Source organism: Perca flavescens, chromosome 4, assembly GCF_004354835.1.
Source record: "Perca flavescens isolate YP-PL-M2 chromosome 4, PFLA_1.0, whole genome shotgun sequence".
NCBI lineage: Eukaryota > Metazoa > Chordata > Actinopteri > Perciformes > Percidae > Perca > Perca flavescens.
The window spans coordinates 39,866,966-39,887,066 of record NC_041334.1 but is presented as its reverse complement, the minus strand read 5'-3'; the positions used below and the strand labels follow the sequence as shown (position 1 = coordinate 39,887,066).

General features: G+C 43.9%; 1 protein-coding gene across 3 annotated transcripts in view; it reads right to left on the bottom strand.

The window, feature by feature from the left end:
- tasora (transcription activation suppressor a) overlaps window positions 1-20,101 on the bottom strand; it is an 81,276-nt gene that overhangs the window by 14,171 nt on the left and 47,004 nt on the right. For 2 of the 3 annotated variants that reach the window (XM_028575353.1, XM_028575351.1), the window contains exons 20-28: window positions 19,761-20,101; window positions 14,645-16,089; window positions 13,270-13,392; window positions 9,890-10,049; window positions 9,351-9,459; window positions 6,199-6,377; window positions 4,516-4,665; window positions 995-1,736; window positions 761-802 (exon numbers count right to left, since the gene is read on the bottom strand). The exon at window positions 19,761-20,101 is cut by the window's right edge and continues 133 nt beyond it. In XM_028575353.1, coding sequence (XP_028431154.1) covers window positions 761-802; window positions 995-1,736; window positions 4,516-4,665; window positions 6,199-6,377; window positions 9,351-9,459; window positions 9,890-10,049; window positions 13,270-13,392; window positions 14,645-16,089; window positions 19,761-20,101 — 3,291 coding nt within the window. The remainder of the gene's footprint in view (window positions 1-760; window positions 803-994; window positions 1,737-4,515; window positions 4,666-6,198; window positions 6,378-9,350; window positions 9,460-9,889; window positions 10,050-13,269; window positions 13,393-14,644; window positions 16,090-19,760) is intronic. The other variant, XM_028575352.1, reaches the window with a different exon arrangement.

The following is a 20,101-nucleotide window of genomic DNA, read 5'->3' as shown; positions in this document are numbered from 1 at the left end:
GGAATCACAAAAAAATCTGATTAGGAAAAACAAAATTTTCCTCGGTTCTCAGGAGGGTATAGCTGCACAAGTTGTGGGTGGACTCCAGGAAGAATAGCTTTGGCTACGGCCCAAGCTAATGGAGATCCCAACAAATCAAATCAAATCTGGAGGGAGCTGAGTCAGTGGACTCGTGCCTGCTAAAGGGATCCTCTTTCGGGATGTCATGGGTGAAGCTGCCATCGCTCTCGTCTTCAACCTGAAGTGGTAAGAAGGTGTCTGCCCGCTGCTTCAGTTCCTCTGTTGGTAGGCGGGCCCACAACTGGCAAGTGGCCTGCGGAGCGAGTGCACCTAACCCTTACCTAACCCTAGTGCCTTCCATGCAGCGCTGCCTGGAAGACGACGTTGGGGGCTTAAAAACACCAGGACGGGCCTCAGGCATGCTTCACAATTGGGGTGAAGATCTGACGGCAGGATTGAGCTGGTTCAGCAGGCGGTACACCATCGAACACCGCTAGATTTGGAAGTCTTCATACTGCTTGCCTTGATGCTAACGAGTGCTAAAAAAATATGGGAGCAGATCTCAGGTCTCGCAGCTGTTACGTACAGTGACTGCGGTCCTAAGAGAGGCCTGTGCATGGAACAATGGTGCAAAAGAAATCTTCACAGATGGGCATACGTGAAAGATAAACCCAATAGCAACAGCTCTTAGAGTAAGAAAGCCTATACGAAATATAACTATCTTGTCATAATGAGAGATTGAGAGGCATTTTTCACATACTTGCTGTGTACTCGGAGTGCAACTGGAGGATTAAAATCAGCCCTAAAAAAACACCAGAATATCTTCCTTGAGAACTCCTGATTTTGCACAAGGTTACCAAACTTGTGATACTTGGAGGTTACACCTTCATGTTAATGTTGAGATCATGACAGTTAAAGCTGCTTACAGGGTTAACATGATCTTACATTTCTTTTCAAAACTTGCTCCAGAAGTCTGTAGTAATCATTCACTTACCTCGTTATGTCGCCTTCTACAGGCCGAGCTGTGGTACTCGAGGAGGCTGCAGCATGCTTATCTGTTTTGGGAAATACAGGTTCTTCTTTTTGATTTGCTTTCTCTCTTCCGTCATCGGTTGAGTCTGTCTGGGTACTTGGTGCCATCACGGCCGCTGTGCTTTGATTGGACGAAGGGCTAGAAGTGTCACTATTACCGGGACTCCTGCTTTCTCCCAGTAACCCCACCACTCTCACCGGAGTACCTTCTCTCTGATCTCCAGCCCCTTGACTTCCTCCTATCGTCCGTCCCTCTGTGGGGGTCTCCGCTCCATCCTTCCTCCTCTGCTCCTCTGCCGGCTCCTGATGTAATGCCGAGTGAATTAACTCCAGAGTGGCTGCCACTGCTTTCCTGTCATGAGTGACGTTAACAGACTCGGCGGGACCTCCTTGAGCCAAAAGAGGCGTGGCGTGACCACTACCTGTACCAACGAGATTGGGAGGGGAGCTTCTGAGGGAGTTGATGCTCAACTCTGCCTGAGAGTCCAACTGCTGCTGGAGCTGCGCCTGACGCTCAGCCCGTAAATGTGAGATGGCCAGTCGAAGAACCTCAAAGTCGGTGTCTGAATGGTGCGGCACACCTTCCTTACAGGAAGCCTCCGGGACGAGCTGGTCGGACAGACTGGAAGGAGTGGGGACGATGGAGCCCGACTGCTGGAGGAGATGTTGGGGTTGATCACTGGAGGAGAGGGGATGGATGTGTTCTGGGAAGATAGAGGGAGAGCGTTCAGAGCCTGACACCGCGTCACTATGACTCAGCTGCCCCCCCCCCGAGCCCCGAGGACAGAGGAGAGCAGTTACATACCTGCAAACTCAGAACACATCATTCCTCCTGAGGGCATTTTACAACAACTTTGAATGCAGCACAAGGCTGGCCAGGCGAATTTCAAGTGAATGCAACGTCTGTGTTGTTTTTAAGACTGTTGTTGGAATCCTCTCCAGTGAAATACAGACACTTTTACACCATTTAGCTGTCAGCATTTTAACTGTGTTTACTCCAGCTGCTAGGCTAACGGTAGGCTAACGTTACCTGCTGTCGAGTGTAGTGTTAACTAGCTAACGGTAGGCTAACGTTACCTGCTGTCGAGTGTAGAGTTAACTAGCTAACGGTAGGCTAACGTTACCTGCTGTCGAGTGTAGTGTTAACTAGCTAACGGTAGGCTAACGTTACCTGCTGTTGAGTGTAGTGTCAACTAGCTAACGGTAGGCTAACGTTACCTGCTGTCGAGTGTAGAGTTAACTAGCTAACGGTAGGCTAACGTTACCTGCTGTCGAGTGTAGTGTTAACTAGCTAACGGTAGGCTAACGTTACCTGCTGTTGAGTGTAGTGTCAACTAGCCAACGGTAGGCTAACGTTACCTGCTGTCGAGTGTAGTGTCAACTAGCCAACGGTAGGCTAACGTTACCTGCTGTCGAGTGTAGTGTCAACTAGCCAACGGTAGGCTAACGTTACCTGCTGTCGAGTGTAGTGTCAACTAGCCAACGGTAGGCTAACGTTACCTGCTGTCGAGTGTAGTGTCAACTAGCTAACGTTAGGCTAACGTTACCTGCTGTCGAGTGTAGTGTCAACTAGCCAACGGTAGGCTAACGTTACCTGCTGTCGAGTGTAGTGTCAACTAGCCAACGGTAGGCTAACGTTACCTGCTGTCGAGTGTAGTGTCAACTAGCCAACGGTAGGCTAACGTTACCTGCTGTCGAGTGTAGTGTCAACTAGCTAATGGTAGGCTAACGTTACCTGCTGTTGAGTGTAGAGTTACCGTGCGGCGTATTTCAGTTCCCTCTAACATCCATTTTCGAAGCATCAGAGAGAAGCGGAAGCATTTAAGTGGCACCTAAATAAGGCACCAAAATCCGAGTTGCTATTCGGTCCAGTTAGCTAACGGTTGTTAAGGCATAGGTGCCCCCCAAATAAAAACTCTTCGGATCTACACGATTCACGTGGAAGACATGTTCCCATTCAAAACGGCGATTTTCGCCGAAAAGCGACAAGTTTGCAGGTATGATTTAGTTGAACCAACTACAGACAGTCAAACACAGGGAGATGGATGAGGGGTAGAAACCGTAGAACGCATTGGGAGGATGATCTAGAATGATGATCAGCTATTTGTAATAATGCATTCTTTTCAAATAACTTACAAGGATTTAAATAAAGAGCTCAGGTTATTTTATTCCCCAATCACTATGCTACATTAAAAAGGGGGAAGTGTGCAGATTTTACACTTTAAAGTCTACGGTGGATGAAAAAATCTGTAGGGGTGGAATTTGAAAGTGAGCTTACCAGACCTCTGTAGGTTGCTCCTCATCTCTGCTTGTGGCTAACGGCTGGTGGCTACATTAGCCACTATAAGGCCGGCTGCACACTGGCTGCGTGGTGTTTCTGTCGCGTGTCAGCTGTGTGGTGTTTTCTACGTCTTTGCACACCAGAAAGGTGTCTGACGCAATGCTGCTGCTGCTGCTAGCCTTGTCTGGACACATGGATGTTTCCCATAAATATATTCTGATCTGATTACAGCAAAGACAACGTCGGCAGTATTGACGGCAGAATAGGCTCCAGAATATTTCCTTCTGGATTGACAGGTGACCGATTAGAAAATCGATTTTATTTTATTTTTACATTTATATATATCTGCATTTATATCAAAACCTCGAGACTTTCAAACATCAAAATGTAATTTATTAATATGTATTTGTGTCTAAACGACATATAAACATCTTTTCCTATTTTATGTCTCATGAAAACTCTTCCAACACGCTCGCCTGTCGCATGAAAAATAGGCGTCGGTCCTATTTCTAGCACGCACGCGTTTTAGACGTGCGTGTCACACAGGCAGTGTGCACGCTCTAACCTGTTACCATGGGAACCCAAATATGAACGTACACGCCACGCAGCCAGTAAGCACACTTAAATCTCTGACAGATCGAATTACTTTGTGGTTAATGTAGGCACCAGGATTTGACAAAAATGTACAAAGCATGTAATAAAAAGATGACATCTCTTGTTCTGCTGCACCGATTTAGATTTTTTTGTGTTTAAAGCTGTACATTAGGAGTCCGAAAAAATGATAAACTCTGCATCCTCAGGCAAAGATGTTCATTTAGACTCCGCATGTGTAATTTGACGGTTGAGTTTGCACATAACTCTTCAAGCTATTTGTTTTTTTTTTTAAAAGGAAGATACTGCAGGTTGAATAGGTAAAATATAATAAATATCACCATGACACGTCCACAGTCGATTAATCATCTTTAAATATGCACAAGGTATTATCTAATGCTAACTTTTGATGAATTTAGGACAAATCCACAGGCGCAAATAGACAAAGTGTAATAAAATAAACACCTTGATGTGTATTTTGGATGTTTTTTTCCCATTAGCCAGAAGAAGACATGTTGTGAAAGCAAAATAGCCCAAAAACTCGAAATTGAAAAATTATGTTTTTGCCTGTAGTGTCATATTTCACACATTTCACAAACGCCACAACTGACCTTTGGGAGCCAGCACGTCATCTATGATTGGCTGCCTGTCCTTCATCTCGTGGTAACCGACCAATCTGGTGAAGTCGTGAAGAAACTCTTCGATATTGGCCATGATGATGCCGCTACTGGCGTAGGCAGCGAACTTATCAAAATGATGCTCTGCGTTATAAAAAGACAGGCAACATCAGTACTACAGTACTACAGTCTGTCCCCTGAACACACTGTAAAAAATATCTCCTCACTATCTGCTAGCTGTCTGTCCCCTGAACACACTGTAAAAAACATCTCCTCACTATCTGCTAGCTGCCTGTCCCCTGAACACACTGTAAAAAACATCTCCTCACTATCTGCTAGCTGCCTGTCCCCTGAACACACTGTAAAAAACATCTCCTCACTATCTGCTAGCTGTCTGTCCCCTGAACACACTGTAAAAAACATCTCCTCACTATCTGCTAGCTGCCTGTCCCCTGAACACACTGTAAAAACATCTCCTCACTATCTGCTAGCTGCCTGTCCCCTGAACACACTGTAAAAAACATCTGCTCACTATCTGCTAGCTGCCTGTCCCCTGAACACACTGTAAAAAATACATCTCCTCACTATCTGCTAGCTGCCTGTCCCCTGAACACACTGTAAAAAACATCTGCTCACTATCTGCTAGCTGTCTGTCCCCTGAACACACTGTAAAAAATACATCTCCTCACTATCTGCTAGCTGCCTGTCCCCTGAACACACTGTAAAACATCTCCTCACTATCTGCTAGCTGCCTGTCCCCTGAACACACTGTAAAAACATCTCCTCACTATCTGCTAGCTGCCTGTCCCCTGAACACACTGTAAAAAACATCTCCTCACTATCTGCTAGCTGCCTGTCCCCTGAACACACTGTAAAAAACATCTCCTCACTATCTGCTAGCTGAACACACTGTAAAAAACATCTCCTCACTATCTGCTAGCTGCCTGTCCCCTGAACACACTGTAAAAAACATCTCCTCACTATCTGCTAGCTGCCTGTCCCCTGAACACACTGTAAAAACATCTCCTCACTATCTGCTAGCTGCCTGTCCCCTGAACACACTGTAAAAAACATCTCCTCACTATCTGCTAGCTGCCTGTCCCCTGAACACACTGTAAAAAACATCTCCTCACTATCTGCTAGCTGCCTGAGGAGGAGGGAGGGGCGAGCTAGCCTTGTTTTGTTTGACAATACTTTGAACGTCAACAAGAAGTGATGTCACCCAACATCACTTAGAGCAGTGGTTCCCAACCTTTTTTCCTTGGCGCCCCCCCTACTCATGTCTAAGAAAAGTTGAGCCCCCCCCCCCCGAAACCGAAGTTGGGGTAAGTCTCAAGATAGAGCCTTACTTTCTTTTTTGATACAGAGTTATCAGCACTGTTACGTTTCTCCGCCATGTTTCATTCAGAAAATGGTGATGCCATGGCAGCAGGAAAAACGAGGATACAACAAAATATATAGTTTTCATACAGACTTTTGTATACATTATATATTCTAGGGTATTATCATAATTTGTTTAACATGTGCAAATATATATATATTTTTTTACCTCAACCTCAAACCAGATAAAGACTTGCGCCCCCCCTGTGATCTTTGCCGCCCCCCCTGGGGGTGCCCGGACCCCAGGTTGGGAACCACTGACTTAGAGCACCTTCAATGAACCTAACACGTACGTACCAGTCAGGAAGATGGTGTGTCGGTACTGTGTGTATCGGGCCTGGAGCTCCATAAGACAGTCCAGGTCAGGGGACTGATGGTTCATCATGTCGCACTGATGATATGGGAGGAACTCAACAATCTGCCGCTTGTGATAGGCTGAGAGTACGTTCAGTAGGTTGGCTGCATCTCTTCTGAACCTGATGACCAAACAAACATACAACACGTTAAAAGACCTACTTTCCCGCCTGTAATTTAACACAATCTGCACTTCAAGCCTGTAAATCAAAAGGAGAGAAAACCACAGCAAAAACAATCCTAAAGGTTAATACTAGTTTAATTCTCCATCAACCGGGCTAGAAACAAGAGAGTGGCTGTAAATCCATTCAGTTATTATACATAGTTTTATCTGGTGGCTGTTGGGTTGGTAGTGTGGGCCATTATATACTGCAGACTAGAGGGTGACGGGTACCACGGGTACCAGAGTCAATCTCACTGTTGGTAACGTGATAGGGACGGAATAGAGCGTAGAAATCAACGGGAGCGGGACGGAGAAATGTGTGTTTTGAGTGTGAGAAGATCTCCGTTAGGAATTACATAATTAAACGGTCTAGACCTGCAGGTAATGCATGTTACCTAGACCTGCAGGTAATGCATGTTACCTAGACCTGCAGGTAATGCATGTTACCTAGACCTGCAGGTAATGCATGTTACCTAGACCTGCAGGTAATACATGTTACCTAGACCTGCAGGTAATACATGTTACCTAGACCTGCAGGTAATACATGTTACCTAGACCTGTAGGTAATGTATGTTACCTAGACCTGCAGGTAATACATGTTACCTAGACCTGCAGGTAATACATGTTACCTAGACCTGCAGGTAATACATTTTACCTAGACCTGCAGGTAATACATGTTACCTAGACCTGCAGGTAATACATGTTACCTAGACCTACAGGTAATACATGTTACCTAGACCTGTAGGTAATGTATGTTACCTAGACCTGCAGGTAATACATGTTACCTAGACCTGCAGGTAATACATGTTACCTAGACCTGCAGGTAATACATGTTACCTAGACCTGCAGGTAATACATGTTACCTAGACCTACAGGTAATACATGTTACCTAGACCTGTAGGTAATGTATGTTACCTAGACCTGTAGGTAATGTATGTTACCTAGACCTGCAGGTAATACATGTTACCTAGACCTGCAGGTAATACATGTTACCTAGACCTGCAGGTAATACATGTTACCTAGACCTGCAGGTAATACATGTTACCTAGACCTGCAGGTAATACATGTTACCTAGACCTGCAGGTAATACATGTTACCTAGACCTGCAGGTAATACATGTTACCTAGACCTGCAGGTAATACATGTTACCTAGACCTGTAGGTAATACATGTTACCTAGACCTGTAGGTAATACATGTTACCTAGACCTGCAGGTAATACATGTTACCTAGACCTGTAGGTAATACATGTTACCTAGACCTGTAGGTAATACATGTTACCTAGACCTGCAGGTAATACATGTTACCTAGACCTGTAGGTAATACATGTTACCTAGACCTGTAGGTAATACATGTTACCTAGACCTGCAGGTAATACATGTTACCTAGACCTGCAGGTAATACATGTTACCTAGACCTGCAGGTAATGTATGTTACCTAGACCTGTAGGTAATACATGTTACCTAGACCTGCAGGTAATACATGTTACCTAGACCTGCAGGTAATACATGTTACCTAGACCTGCAGGTAATACATGTTACCTAGACCTACAGGTAATACATGTTACCTAGACCTGCAGGTAATGCATGTTACCTAGACCTGCAGGTAATGCATGTTACCTAGACCTGCAGGTAATACATGTTACCTAGACCTGCAGGTAATACATGTTACCTAGACCTGCAGGTAATACATGTTACCTAGACCTGCAGGTAATACATGTTACCTAGACCTGCAGGTAATGCATGTTACCTAGACCTGTAGGTAATACATGTTACCTAGACCTGCAGGTAATACATGTTACCTAGACCTGCAGGTAATACATGTTACCTAGACCTGCAGGTAATACATGTTACCTAGACCTGCAGGTAATACATGTTACCTAGACCTGTAGGTAATACATGTTACCTAGACCTGTAGGTAATACATGTTACCTAGACCTGCAGGTAATACATGTTACCTAGACCTGCAGGTAATACATGTTACCTAGACCTGCAGGTAATACATGTTACCTAGACCTACAGGTAATACATGTTACCTAGACCTGCAGGTAATGCATGTTACCTAGACCTGCAGGTAATACATGTTACCTAGACCTGCAGGTAATACATGTTACCTAGACCTGCAGGTAATACATGTTACCTAGACCTGCAGGTAATGCATGTTACCTAGACCTGTAGGTAATACATGTTACCTAGACCTGCAGGTAATACATGTTACCTAGACCTGCAGGTAATACATGTTACCTAGACCTGCAGGTAATACATGTTACCTAGACCTGCAGGTAATACATGTTACCTAGACCTGTAGGTAATACATGTTACCTAGACCTGCAGGTAATACATGTTACCTAGACCTGTAGGTAATGTATGTTACCTAGACCTGCAGGTAATACATGTTACCTAGACCTGCAGGTAATACATGTTACCTAGACCTGCAGGTAATACATGTTACCTAGACCTGTAGGTAATGTATGTTACCTAGACCTGCAGGTAATACATGTTACCTAGACCTGCAGGTAATACATGTTACCTAGACCTGCAGGTAATACATGTTACCTAGACCTGCAGGTAATACATGTATAGTGTAGCCTAAATTTCAAGGCAACCTCAGTGATTTGACCGTGATTAACCAAACCCACACACGCAATATCAACTGGGTAGTTATCCTCCAGACAGCAACGGACAACCTCTCTTTTTCTTTCTCTCTTTTCCGCTGTGTGGTGTGCGAGCCTGCTCGCTGCCTGAAGCGCGTGTCCACGACAGAGTCTGATAACTTTAGACAACATAGGGAAGGAAACGGGAGCAGGACGGGATTTGGGAGTCTCTCTCTCGCGATTTTGCACGACAAGACTTTTGGGGGATGGAATGCCCGGGATGGGATGGGAGCAACAATTGATTCCCGTGTCCCCCTCTAGTGCAGACACAGTATCCGTACCTGGCTTGTTCTTTTAGTTTCTTGTGGGTTTTGCAGTGAACCTTCCACCTCCAGACGCTCTCTGGAGAACTGTGCTGCTCCAGGATCAGCAGCAGTGCAGCCAGTCGATCTGCACAACAACATCCGTTAAATGAATACAAACAAGTTCACTACCAGTGATGCATTTGTCTCATAATTTACAAAATTTCAACAGATAATACATAATTATGACTAAATGAATTTGTATTTCCTGAAAATAAGATTCTCAATAGTATGTTTTAAGTGGGACTAATGTAAGACAAGGATCTGGAAGGCCCTCTGCGACCATCTGAGGGCACCTCAAACTACTGAGATCTTAACTGTTGCACTTTGAGAGTTGCTCCAAATGTAAAAGTGCATTACAAATAAAATCTATTGTTAAAAATGTATATATTCTCGTTTGTCTCTTTAAACCTCGTGAAGGGTACCCTGCGTGGTGTTGCATTGTTCTCAGAGATCTCGTGGCTGCTTTCAGAATCGATTGTTTCCTAACCGTGTTGGCGTGCTGATCCATGACCTACCGTGAGTGATGAAGTCTGGGTTGAGGACCAACTCGTCCGAAACGATGCAGCCTCCAGAAACAAAAAGCTCGTTGTAGCTGTTGTTCCTGATGTCGTCCAGCGTATCGATTCCCACAAACACCACAGAGGCATGTCTCTTCAGGGACACCAGACCTGGGATCTGAGGTGTACACAAACACACCTACGGTTAGTCATCCAGGAAATCAGTGGCAGTACACTCGCCGAGGTTTCGCCATCGGGGCCCCTCGACTCTACACTCGTCTGCCTGAGGAGATTTGGCTTGCCAGCACATTACCAGGTTATTAATCATTAATTAGAAAGTGCCTGATCTGCTGACGATTGGATATCTCCCTGCAGCTGCGGCTGGCTATCTATCCTGCTTCCGTTACAAATTTGAGGTAACCAATCACAAACTGGCTTATCCACCTGGCGCGCTATTGGCTGGTTTAACACGGTGACGATAGAGAAGCAAAGGCAAGCAGCTTTTTGTTTACATTCAACCACAATTCCTACAAAAGAAGGATGTGTCTGCCTTACTACTGACAGGCTTTTGCTCTGCAAAGTACATGTCCCTGATCGTTGCTCTGATTGGTTGAAGGACTATCCAATTACGTGCAGAGTCATTTGAATTTTGCCCATTGATCCCGCCTCTTGTGCAGTAGAAACTACAGAGCAGACTCCCCAGACTAATGTTCAGTCTTTAAAGATTGAACATTGGTCTGGTGATAGCCAGACTAGCTTTGACCATCAAAATGGATCTCATCACTGCAGTTCTGAGGTCTTTACACGGGCTTTCTGCCCTACAAAAGTTTATTTCAAAATACTTCTAACTGCTGCAGACAAAGGATTTGTCTCCATTCTTGTTCTACTAGATCTTAGTGCTGCATTTTACACTATTGACCATTCAATCCTGTTACAGAGATTGGAACACTTGGTTGGCATTAAAGGAATCGCACTAAGCTGGTTTAAGTCCTATTTCTCTGAACGATCCCAGTTTGTTAATGTTAATGATAAACCCTCCAAGCACGCTAAAGTTAGCCATGGCGTTCCTCAAGGCTCAGTGCTTGGACCAATTCTATTTTCCTTATATATGCTTCCTCTAGGTAATATTATTAGGAAACACTCGATTAACTTTCACTGTTACGCAGATGATACCCAATTATATCTGTCAATTAAGCCAGATGAAAGTGGTCAGTTAGCAAGACTTCAAACGTGTATTGAGGATATAAAATCCTGGATGACCCACAATTTCCTGATGTTAAACTCAGACAAAACTGAAGTTATTGTGATAGGACCAACGCACAGCCAAACTTTGTTTTCGAAAGATATAGTTACTCTGGATGGTATTACCCTGGCCTCCAGCACTGCTGTCAGAAATCTAGGAGTTATTTTTGATCAGGATATATCCTTCAACGCCCACTTAAAACAAACATCAAGAATAGCCTTTTTCCATCTTCGTAACATTGCCAAAATTAGGAATATCCTGTCTCAAAACGATGCTGAAAAACTAGTCCATGCATTCGTTACTTCTAGACTAGATTACTGCAATTCCTTATTATCAGGTTGCCCAAATAAGTCCATTAAGACTCTCCAGCTGATCCAGAATGCTGCAGCACGTGTTCTGACGAGAACTAAGAGAAGAGATCATATTTCTCCTGTTTTAGCTTCTCTGCATTGGCTTCCTGTGAAATCTAGGATCGAATTTAAAATCCTCCTCCTGACTTACAAAGCTCTAAATGTTCAAGCACCATCATACTTAGAAGAGCTCATAGTACCTTATTGTCCCACTAGAGCACTGAGCTCCCGGAATGCGGGGCTACTTATGGTTCCTAGAGTCTCTGGAAGTAGACTGGGGGCCAGGGCCTTCAGCTATCAGGCTCCAGTATTATGGAACCAGCTCCCAGTCTGGGTTCGAGGAGCAGACACCGTCACCACATTTAAGAGTAAACTGAAAACCCTCCTCTTTGATAAAGCTTATAGTTAGGGAACGAGGAGTTGAAGCGTCCACCTAACCCGGCCCACCTGCTTCTCCTCGTAGTCATCAGTTTTATATACTGTATAATTAATAATCTAGTGAGAGTAGAGGGAGGCAGGCCAGTACAGCCCGATCCGGTTGGGGGGAGTTCTAGCCCGACCAGGCACCTCTCTTTAACCTGCCTCTCTTAAATTATGCTATTACAATTCTAGACTGCCGGGGAGGCTGTTCCTCCCTAAGACACACTGAGCTGCTCTCTCATCTCTACTCGTTACTTTTGTATGCATCCTGTCCAAGAAATGCTTGTTACTAATCTAGCTCTGGGGAGTTTACTCCCCGGAGTCCTTATGTTTCTACTTCGCAGAGCTATGCTCTGCGATTCTCTGCATTCTCTGCATTTCCCTGCTGCACCCGCCGCACCCACCCGTGCTCTGCAGCGCCACGTTACATCCCGCTACGCCCTGCTGTGATGTTCATACGCACAGAGTAGTCAGGATCCGCTATAGGAGACTGCACTACTCAGTATGACACGATGTGCCCTGCTATGACATGAACTTCCACGATAACCTTCGAAGTCAATGTGACTTCTAATGTGACTGTTATCACCGCTGTTCATCACGCCCCCAACCGGCCCGTCAGACACCGCCTACCAAGAGTCTGGGTCTGCTGAGGTTTCTTCCTAAAAGGGAGTTTTTTCTTGCCACTGTCGCAATAGCCACTGCTAATGCTTGCTCTTGGGGGAATTACTGTAATTGTTGGGGTTTTGGAATTTATAGAGTGTGGTCTAGACCTACTCTATCTGTAAAGTGTCTCGAGATACCTTTTGTTATGATTTGATACTATAAATAAAATTGAATTGAAATTGAATTGAATTGTTGGTTTGTAAAGCACTAAACTGTTTATTTCTGATCTGCTGATACATTATGAACCCCCCCCAGACCTTTTAGGTGGTCTGGGACAGGTCTGCTTTCTGTCCCCAGAGTCCGTACTAAACACAGAGATGCAGCTTTCAGTTTTTATGCTCCACATATCTGGAACAAACTCCCAGAAAACTGCATTTTACTGCAAACTTTATTTAAAAATTGTTCATTTCTTTTACTGCACTGTAACTTTTATTCTAGGGGCAGCGGTAGCTCAGTCCCGTACGGGCCATTAACAGACTGTAAACTGGTAGCTGGAGAGGTGCCAGTTCACCTCCTGGGCACTGCTTAGGTGCCCTTGAGCAAGGAACCAACCAAACTGTGGTTGCCAAATTTTTTGCCCCCCTTTTGTAGATACAAATATTTTCAAGCCGCAAACTGCAGTCTGCCCGTCAAATCAAGAGGAAGGCTAACAAACAACCCAGAATGTAACTCTCTGTGGACCAGAGATGTCAGTAGTAGTGAAAGTGATTATTGGGAGGTACCTTGTCTACGTGTCCAGCTATGTCTTTGTTCTTGATGATGACCAGCAGTCGGTTTTCAGAGGTTTCTTGGCTCAGAAAGGTCACAGGACTCTGCTCCATGTTACCCTGCTTCAACAGGTATTCCTACAACACACACACACACACACAATAATTCAACAACAAAAAGGGCTGACTTTTACACTAGGGCTACAGCTAACAATTATTTTCATAGCTGATTAATCTGTCGATTATTTTCTCAATTAATCGATTAATTGTTTCAAAGATATTTAGTTTACTGTCACAGAGAAGTGAAGAAAGTAGAAAATAAGAAAATATGTTTGTTTTTTTTCATAAAAAATTACTCAAACCAGTTATCAAATCAGTTGGTGATTAATTTAATAGTTGACAACTAATCAATTAATCACTGCAGCTCTAGTTAACACGTAATTTTGAAAAGCTACTTGATAAAAGAAAAGCTGGATTTTAAATAGTCTTTATGACTCTCTATCACAATCTAGTTTGGACTGATGCCCTGTCCTCTACAGGACCAGATCACACAGGTTTACTTAGGTCATTATATTAGTTATAGGGGTGGAACTGTACATGTATTCGTATTGAACTGAAACGGTACGGGCGCCACGGTTCGGTGCATGATTATACACGGAGAATAAACGGTATAAAAATAAATAGGGGTGGTGATGGCGTAGTGGATATGACACGTGCCTTTGGTGTGGGAGATCTGGGTTTGATTCCCACTGCGATACATCAACCAGTGTGTCCCTGAGCAACACACATAACCCCTTGTTGCTCCAGAGGTGTGCAACCTCTGATACATATAGCAATTGTAAGTTGCTTTGGATAAAAAGTGTCAGCTAAATGACATGAAATATAAATAAAACTCATGTGCAAATTCAATTTCTACGGTGAAAAATGGCCTGGAGGTGTCGTGATAATGTTGCATTAATAAGCTGATTTATTTTGTCTTTGCAGAGAACAGAGATGCTGTATTTTTTACAAGTTCCAGATGGAGTCTGGAGTTGATGTGGGGTACTTATTGGTTATGGTTTACAATGTTATTATAGAGGAAGATTGACAGCTCTAGTCGTGGTACAGCCTGAGACTTAAACCATAATAAAGAAATTGACTTCTGTATTTTGTTTTGCTTTTGCCTCCATTGTACCGAACTCGTACTGGACCGAGGTATGAACCAAACCGGGACTTCTGTGTACCGTTCCACCCCTAATTAGTTACCTTTCTAACTTTTTATTCAGTTAATGTGCTCCCAAGGTTCTTGGGAAGTGTTTCCCAAGAACCTTTTCAATTAAAAAGACGTCAATCTGTCACAAAATATTGTATCCAGGCATCACATTTTAACTGTTCTGCCCATGAGGGTTACCTTGACCTCCTCGTGAACCTGGTCCCCTGGCTCGGGGCTGTGGAGGTAGAACTGCAACGAGTTTCTCTTGACGTCTTTGATGATCTCCACCAGGCTGTTGAACACTTCTGGCTGCAGCTGGCTGATGAGGGAGCTCAGGGCCATGGCCGGGGGAGCTGGGCCTGGGCCGGGACCGGGCATGGATGCACAGGGCGGACTGGAGAGCGGCTCAGAGGGGCGAGACGCTTCTGTCAAGGGCTTAGAGACACCGCTAAACCCTGGTAAGGTCACCTCAGAGTTTGTACCTGCAAAACTACTCCCACCTTCTCCACCAGTGGTACAATGCACAGTCCTGGCAGTGCTGTTGTCTCGCGTTTGTCTGACGTTATGAGTGACTGTTCTAGTGATCTCCAACGTGTGACTTTGCTGTGGGTTCCAGTGGGACTGCGGGGACTTGTTAATAGGAGGAATGAGGACAGAGACATCAGAAGGCTTGTAGATGGAACCAGACGAAGAGGTAGATAAAGTGACATGAGACATCGAGGGGTTCCTGTTGTTTGGAGCATTAGGAACCTGTATGGTGAGTGTATGTGGCTGCCACACCTCACCTCCTCTGGAGAGAGCAGGATTTTGACTGACTGAATCACCGTTGTCAGCGGCTGTCAGTTCACCACAGAGACCATCATTATCTCTGCCGGTTTTAGCATTAGCTGCTCGGATGCTAGACACAAAATCACTAACTCTGCTAGCCAGCGCGTCATCGACAACAGTCCGGCTGGTGCCGGCCTTGTGGCTCGGCCAGCTGTCATCAAACTCTGTCAGAATGCCCTCAATGCTGTCCTGTAGTGAGCTAACGTAGTCCTGGACCGGGGGGCAAGGGTTGTAGAAAGACACATACTGTGAAAACTGAGATATGACGGTGTGTGGGGGTGTGTGTTGAGGTGCGGGGGCTTGTGTGTTTGAAATAGAGTATGGGGACTGGGGGAAGCTGTAATTAATGCTCTGCTCCTGCAGGAGGAGCTGTATCTCAGAGGAGAAGTCACCCAAATGTTTGTCCACAATGTTGTCAAGATGAGAAGGAGGTAAGGAGACGGAAGGAGAAAACAAAGAGCTGCCTACGAGTTCCATCGCTTCTCCCTTTTGCTCATCATCACTAGCTACCACATGTATCATTTCCACCACCTCCTCCTCCTTCTCGTCTTTCTTACCCACACCGACCTCTTCTTGTTCTCGCTTTTGCACTTTCTCAACTGGCTGAGATTCTTTTTCCTCCTCTAAAACCGTAGCCTGTACCTCCTTCGCCCTCCCATTTGCATCTTCCTTCTCCCGCTCAGCTGGTTGTGGTGAGAGGTTCGTCGTCCTCTCTGGAGCTGGACGGATAGATGGCTGGAACAATGCAGACATGGATGGCTCTTCATTCTTCTTTTCTCTCCCCTGAGGTTTCTCTTCTCTGTCCTTGAACACCCCTGCAGAAGGCAGAACACACAATGGATGCATACAGAGTAATAATATGATATAACAACACAAGTCCCGACTGATGCGCCATTATTTATAGTTAAGTGCAGAATGTGGTCGAGGCCTAATTTGAATACTAAATTTAGTAGCTCGTCACCTATCTTGTTGGAGCTAAAACTCTGTGTGGACAGACATCGTTCTTGTCTCAAAACGCAGCTTAAAAATGAAAACGTAGTAGCGTAGCCTCAGTCTACATCTCTAATCGATCGCGATTGCACACCCACCCACAGCTCTAAAACCTTGAATCTATTTGCAGACGACAAGACCGCAGTTGGACTGATGTCCAACAAGGACCAAAAAGCCTACAGGGCAGAGGTTCAGACACTGTCTGCTTGGTGCAAGGACAACAACCTGAACCTCAACACACACAAATTAAAAATAAAAGAGATGATCATTGACTTCAGAAAAAAAAAAAACACACAACACAAAAGACTGCACTAAGTGCATCAGACTGTGGCCAGTTTCCAGGTCCTGGTAGTCACATATTCAGCCTGGTCAAGAAGACTCCCCTAAAAACTGCTGACCCATGGGGGCACCTGGGTAGCTCACCTGATTGAGCATGCGCCCCATGTACAAAGGCTCAGTCCTTAACCGCAGCAGCCCGTGGGTTTGAGTCTGACCTGCAGCCCTTAGCTGCATGTCATTCCCCCTCTCTCTCCCCCTTTCCTGTTTTTAGCCGTCCTGCCATATAAAGGCCTAAAATGACCCCAAAAATAATCTTTTTTTAAATAAAATAAAACTGATGACTGCTGCAGACAGAAAGGACCTGCAGAGGATAGTTAAAACGGCTCAGTTGATTGTTTGCTCCTTGGCCCCTCCACTAGGGGTGGGAATCACCAGAGGCCTCACGATAAGATATCATCACGATACTTATGTCACGATGCGATTTTCAACATATTGCAATATTCTGCGATATACAGTACAGGCCAAAAGTTTGGACCCACCTTCTCATTCAATGAGTTTCCTTTTTATTTTTATGACTATTTACATTGTAGATTCTCACTGAAGGCATCAAAACTATGAATGAACACATATGGAATTATGTACTTAACAAAAAAGTGTGAAATAACTGAAAACATGTCTTATATTTTAGATTCTTCAAAGTAGCCACCCTTTGCTTTTTTATTAATAAGGGAAATAATTCCACTAATTAATCCTGACAAAGCACACCTGTGAAGGTAAAACCATTTCAGGTGACTACCTCATGAAGCTCATTGAGAGAACACCAAGGGTTTGCAGAGTTATCAAAAAAAGCAAAGGGTGGCTACTTTGAAGAATCTAAAATATAAGACATGTTTTCAGTTATTTCACACTTTTTTGTTAAGTACATAATTCCATATGTGTTCATTCATAGTTTTGACGCCTTCAGTGAGAATCTACAATGTAAATAGTCATGAAAATAAAAAGGAAACACATTGAATGAGAAGGTGTGTCCAAACTTTTGGCCTGTACTCTATGTCAATGCATTACCTTTTTTCCAACTTCAAATTTTTCCCATTTTCAAATGATGTCCCCAAAGGAAACCCACTTTAATTTTATTGCTGTAAAATGTGATTGTCAAGCAGACCGACTGACCAACACATATATCATAAAAGACCGATACTTGGCGTCTGTGTATCGATACAGTATTGCCACACAAAATATTGCGATACTATGCTGTATTGATTTTCTTTTTTAAATCTGTTACTTATTAAGTCTCTTTCAAACTTGGTGGCAATAGTTTGATGTTCCAGCGCTGTTTGGGAGGAGGCAGACGGAACATGTTGCCAAGAAGACAGAAGTTACTGATGCGCATCATAGCATTGTGCCGGAAATTTGCCTATCTACACGGGTGATCGGTTTCCATCACTGCCAATCAAAGCTGGAGACGATAAATGCCCATGTCTACTGCAGTCACTTGTCCCGAGAGTGAATGCCGATTGTAACCTTTCCCACTGAAGACCAGAGCACGATGTTAGTGAGTGTAAGTGTGTTTTTTGGCCAGTGGGAAATTATTATATATGTGTAGACTACACAGTGTAGTTCTTGTATGTACATTATACAACTCCTTATTTCTTTATCAATAGATATATATTGTGTGTGTGTGTGTGTGTGTGTGTGTGTGTGTGTGTGTGTGTGTCAAATTTGCAAAAGTTGCACACACTGAAATGGCTAATATGTGGCAGTCAAAACTGTGGGTGGCAAATAAGTCTAAAACGTGAACACATGCAACAAGTTAGGGCTGTGCAATTAATTGAAATGTAATCGCGATTATGATTTCAGCTCCCAATGATCACAAAAACAGAATAATCGAGAAAAACAATTATTTATCTCATTACGTTTTTCAAGTAAACTGAAAAAATTAAGTTTAAATAGGAAAAGTATTAAGGCAAATTTCACAGTTCTGTGTGTTTTCTTAACAGTTGATTTATTTAACTGTTTCCACTGTTTAAGTTCAATAATTGCAACATCTTTCCAGAAGTCAACGAGTTGTTCCATTAATGCAAGACATTGTCTTATTCAGTTTAAAGTGCTTCATAAGCTTCATTATTCTAAGTGTAAACTGAACAAAATTTTTCCAGAAGTGTCTCCTTTATGTGACAAATGTCAAATCACAGATGCCAGCCTGTCTCATTGCTATGTTATGTGTCCAAAATTACAAAGTTTCTGGAATAAGATTTTCCAGGTTTTTTCAGATACATTGGGCATACCTTTTGAACCAGATCCTATTTAAATTATACTTGGAGTTTCTGAGGAGTTTTTGAGACTTACACTGGTGCAACAACATTTTGTTTCATATGGTTTAATTTCTTCTAAAAAACTTATTCTTTTCTTTTGGAAGAAAAAGGAAGATCCAACTCTTAAACTGTGGCTGACAGAGTTGATTGGTACACTACATTTAGAAAGAATTAGGTATGCTCTAAAAGACAAGATTTTGTTATTTGAAAAAACGTGGTCCCCTTTTATTTCTTTTTTGCAAGTTAGTGATTAATTTGTACGCCCTCATTACCTGCCTTTACCACTGGAAAGCACTTTTGGGTGGGGTTGGAAATGTGTGTTTTTATTTCATTTAATTTTTTATGTATTTTTGTTAAGTTATCAGTAGGGCTGTCCTCGACTAAAGAACTTCTTAGTCGACTAACACTTATAGGATTTTGTCGACTAATCGATTAGTTGATTTAATTGACAGAGCTGTGCTCTTTGAGAGGTGGTTAAGACTAGAAAAGCACAATATAAATGTAGTTAATTAACCATCTGTAAAACTGAGTTTCTCCACAATTAATCCTGCAAAAGCACCACTTTAAATCTTGTGTTAACCTTAAATGTGCTCAGAAGTTTCCTGAAATAAATAATTAAGCATGAAGAAGCATAAAAAATGACTAATCGACTAAAGAAATCTTAGTCGACTAATTGACTAAGAGGTGGCAGCCATAGTTGTCAGTTTTATCTGTTCGCAAAAAGAAAAGTGTAGTTGCATAAGTTCTTCTGCTGGAATACCAAATAAAAACATTTTGAACACAGAAGTCAACGAGTAATCGGGATTTCAATACTGATCGAAATAATCGTGATTATATTTCTTTCCATAATCGAGCAGCCCTACAACAAGCAGACCCTGAGAACAACTCAGTGTGGCTGAGGTTACCTGCAAACTCCCTGGAGGCCGTGGCGGCTAACTGCTCCTCGTTAGCACCACTGTGGTCCTCGTTAAACGTGCCGAGCTCATTAGGCTCCGTGTACTGGCACCAGGAGAGGGAGTGGTAACGGCCGAGCTGAAGGTCCGGGCATAGGGAGGGTGAAGGGGAAGGGCTGGGCTCTGGAGACGGGCACTGGGAGGGTGACTGGGGGGGGCTGGGCTCTGGAGAGGGACACTGGGAGGGTGACTGGGGAGGGCTGGGGTCAGGTGATGGGCATTGGGAGGGGGAGTGAGGAGGGCTGGGCTCAGGGGACAGGCACTGGAGGGGGGAAGGAGGAGGAATGCTCGGC